Source organism: Saprolegnia parasitica, assembly GCF_000151545.1.
Source record: "Saprolegnia parasitica CBS 223.65 unplaced genomic scaffold supercont2.301, whole genome shotgun sequence".
In the NCBI taxonomy this organism is placed as follows: domain Eukaryota; phylum Oomycota; class Saprolegniomycetes; order Saprolegniales; family Saprolegniaceae; genus Saprolegnia; species Saprolegnia parasitica.
In genome coordinates, this window is record NW_012156695.1 from 1 (window position 1) to 4,176 (window position 4,176).

General features: G+C 61.0%; 1 protein-coding gene across 1 annotated transcript; it reads right to left on the reverse strand.

The window, feature by feature from the left end:
* Window positions 1-10: 10 nt before the first annotated feature.
* SPRG_16348 (hypothetical protein) lies at window positions 11-2,378 on the reverse strand (the record flags this gene model as incomplete). Its single annotated transcript, XM_012355753.1, has 1 exon — window positions 11-2,378. A coding segment is annotated over one exon (2,368 nt), but the record flags the coding sequence as incomplete, so codon positions are not given.
* Window positions 2,379-4,176: the final 1,798 nt, after the last annotated feature.

A 4,176-nucleotide genomic window follows, 5' to 3' on the forward strand; every position in this document is an offset into this window, starting at 1 on the left:
GCGATGACACTGATCTTGTACGCCGCGTTCTCGGCGGCCCGGAGCGCGACCGTGTCGCCATGAAGGACCTGGTGCTGCGAGAGCGGCTTGAAAAAGGCGGCGTCCGGCGTGACACCAAACGTGTCGAGCACCCGGAGCACGGCGTCGCGCAGCGGCTCGAGGCGCGCCGTGAGCAAGATCCCGGTCGACGTCGTTGCACCGAGCACGTCCTTCATGTGCGAGAGCGCGGGCAGCGGCAACAGCTTCTGCCGCGGGTGCAAGCTCATGGGCGACTTGTACCAGTCGGGCCCGATCGACGCGACTTCGGACGGCGTCAAGACCGACTCGCCGTGGTGGCGCACCGGGGCACGCACAAGCGTCAAGTCAAAATCAAACACGTGCACGGACGTGACAGCAGGGGACTTGAGCGCATACGTCGACGACGCGTCCGTGGCAACTGGTGCGAGGACCTCTGCGCAGGCCGCAAACGTCGTCAGCGAGAACGATCCAACGCGGAGGCCCACCGCGCCCGAGAGCGCAAGCGGCGTCTGCCACTTGTTGACGGCCATCGACGCCAAGAGGCGAGCGCTGTTCTTGGCGGCACCATGCGGCGCAATCGAGATCGTAATGTGCGGGTGCGGGCCGTTGGTCCACGCACCAACGTCTGGGCACTGGACGCGCACAGCTTGCGTCTCGGCGTCACAGACGTCGCCCGTCACGAGCAGCTTGACTGTCGTTCCGAGGTGCAGCGCCGAGAGGACGTCGACACTCGGGGCATACGCGACCGTCACGTGGTCGCAGAGCACTTTGGCGTGCACTGGCGGCAGCGCGCTCAGAAGACGCTGTTGCGACGTCTTGTCCAGAAAAATCGCTGCATACGCCACGTCCGCAGGCGAGGACACCAGAGGCGAAGTCGTCGAGGACACGTAAGCGAGCTTCGTCGTGACGATACTGTACGGCTCACATGGCGCCGTGATCGTCAGTGCAACATTGGCGATGGGCGGCACGATCTGCTGGTAGAATCCGTCGGGCGCTACGTAGCCGTTGTTACCCATGGCGCAGAGGTGCATGCCGGCGATCGCCTGCGACCCAAAGTCGTGCGACGCGTACGCCGCGTACGACCGCGCATCGATCGTCGCCACGGAGCGACTGAGGTCCCGCGAGAGCTTGCACAGCGTCACGTGCGGCTGGTACACGTCGTGGTTGCCGACGAGCGAAATTCCGGCGGCTGCGAACCGCGCCTTCAGCGTCGCCACGAGCGTCAAGAGCCCGTCGTGCGGCGCCACTTTGGCGTAGACGACGCGGTTGCCAAAAGCACTGACGCCGTCGATGCGGACGCTGGAGGCGCACAGCGTGTGCAGTAAACCCTGGCACTCGGCCAAAACGCGCTGGGCGACGGCAATCTCGTGGAGCGACTTGAGGCGCATCAGCAGCAGTGTACAGTGAAAGCGTGCCGGTGCGAGCGCCGACGGTGCTAGTCGCGGGTCGCCGCGAACGATCGCGGCTTGCGCGTGCTTGCAGGTGTCGACAACGGCGGTGTCCGTGATACGAAAGCACAAAAAGGTGTTTGGGCGATCCGTGTTGGCGTGGAACGTGACATTGGCCGGCCTCTCGGCGGCGACGGCAGACAACGGTGCAGGGGCGGCCGTTGACGGCGAGAACGCAATCACGTCGTGGCCAGACGAGCCAAAGACGCGGTCGAGGCGCACGCGCTTGTCCCAGATGATCTCGTCGCGCCATCTAAAGTACTGGATCCGGTGCTGCGGGATTGCCGTCTCGTTCTGCGACAAGGTCGAAATGTCGGCCCAGTTGAACGCTGCAAAGTTGCGCTCGACCGTGCCAATGAAGCGATCGAGGTACCCGACAATGACTTCGGTTTGCGTGATGCTATCGTCCCACATGATGCGGTGTATGACGTCTGTCGCTGTGCGCATCGACTTCTTCTCGGCTTTCGGCGACGTCGCTGCGGGCGCCTTTTTCTTCGGCTTGTCGGGCGCAGGCGGCTTGCTGTTGTTACTGGACGACCGTCGCGAGAGCGCTGGTGGCGGCGGTTTGTTTTCCTTGGCAGCGTCGCGCTGGGCACGAAGCGCGGCGATGCCAGCGTCGACCATCTCAAAGAGACACACTTGGCCGTGGGCGACAGCCGCGGCACCTGCCGCCTCCATGGCAGCGATGACCTCCGGCATGCGCGCTAGCGTAGCGTACTTGTCGTGCAGACGCGAAATCAAGATGCGCGGGCACGCCTTGTCAATCGGGTATGTCGGAGAGCGGGCAAACGCAAACGTGCCGACTGATGGCAGTGCAAGCGTCACGACGCCGTCGTCGGAGGTTGTCGCGGGGGCGTCAAAGATGGCTTCAAGCGCTTCGACTTCGTCTTGCTGGATCGTCGAGTAGTCCATCGTCTCGTGTAGTAGTAGCAGTAGGCAGCTGACGCGGTGTAAATTGGTATATGTTTCCAAGGTGGTGAGGTTGCCTTTTGACCGTGTGTGAGTGATGGTCGATCCCTACCTAACATCCAATCGCGGGGTCGTCAAAAACCATCACTCGGAATATCTTGCAAGAAAATGCGAGCACTATGCCGTGGGTACCGTGGGCAGCAGAAAGCTAACCGTGGGCAATCCTCCGAGCGTCGCAGGTTGTGCTGTCGGCTGTCAATGGATGTGTTTGTGGTTGTGCAGTGGTTGTGGTACGGATTGTGGCGCTTCACGCCGCCGCAACCCACGGACATTGACGGCGATCGACATGCAGAAGTCCCGTTCGACTGCCGTACGCAAACGCACCTCAAGCAGCAACAAGGGTTGCTACAAGCGTCGAAGTATTGGGTTATTGTTGGTATTGACGGTAGTCCTCCGGGTAGGCTGTCTCAAGCCGGTGGCGGTACATGTACGGGGCTATATCAAGACGAAACCAAGGGCATCGCGCGATAGGATCTGCGTCCAAGTGTCATAGCTCTGTATTGTAATGGAGTGCTAGCGATCTTCTTTGACAACTTGGTCTAAATCACCCAAAGATCAGCTCCAATTCGTACGTCACAAGAGGCGTTGGCGCAGCCTCAAACGTCGTCGTATACATTGCAAGATGGTGGGCTAGTGTCCATGGCGCCAGGCGTGGCGTCGTGCTTGATGGCGCTTACTTTGTGGAGTCGCTCAAACGTGCGTAGGCAGGGTCAACGTAGAGCTTCATATCACAGACGTTGTCAGTCACTAAGAACGCAGCCTCGAGGGCTGTGACTTTCGAACCAGCGGATTTGAAAGGAACATAGCGATATTGACAGCCGCAGTCTAGCATGTTCCACCACCGCGACCAGGGGAATAAGGCTTCCCTTGACCGCAACGCTCGGACCTCGGGTGCTGTCATCATATCTAGGAAGCCACCTCATGCCTGCATTGATTTCGCTGTAAACGCAGCCACCTTTTCGTACTGCTTGGACCAAGCAGCTCCGATCGACTGCGTCTTAAAGTGCCACGTCGCTATGGCACCCTGGGGCGTCGACGGGGCAAGCTGCGGCGGCTTTTTTGCATCGACGCCAACGTTACTGCATAGCACAACCGCACGCACGGTGTACAACGCTCGGTGAAGACAAAGAATTCTCAAGTTGAAGTGGTTTATGGGCCCCTGGCCTCGCTGCGGCGCGGCTTGGCGGTCGGAAGTATGCTACTTCTTGCCCAATGCGCCAGGCGTAATAAACACGTCCATTTTGTCAAGATCTGGCGGTATCCGGTCGGCGTATTCGGATCGCTTTCGCCATGGACCGCGTGTGGCACGTCGCCTTGCTCGCGTCCATGAGCGCTGTCACGCTCTTTGCGCTGCAGCAGAAGCGGGAGAAGAGGCGCGCAGCAGCCGCGCCAGCCCGCGCGACGGCCAAGGCCAAGGCCCCACCCTCCGTGCACCACATGGAGCTCTCGATCGCGGGGTCCTTCTCGCACAATGGGCTCTTCACGCAAGCGCTCGCCATCTACTCGCGCCTCCTCGCGGCGTCGTTGGCCGAGACGCCGCGCCGGCGCGCCCACATTAGCCACCTCTACGACTTGCGCTCATGCGTCTACGAGGCCCTCCAGCAGTTTGAGTGCGTCATCGCCGACACGACGGCCGCGCTGGCGTACGATCCGAGGTCCGACATGCGATGCGTTGCGTTTTGCTTATACGTACTTCTCCTTGAACGTAGCTCGAGCGACTTGTACTTACGGCGGGGCATTG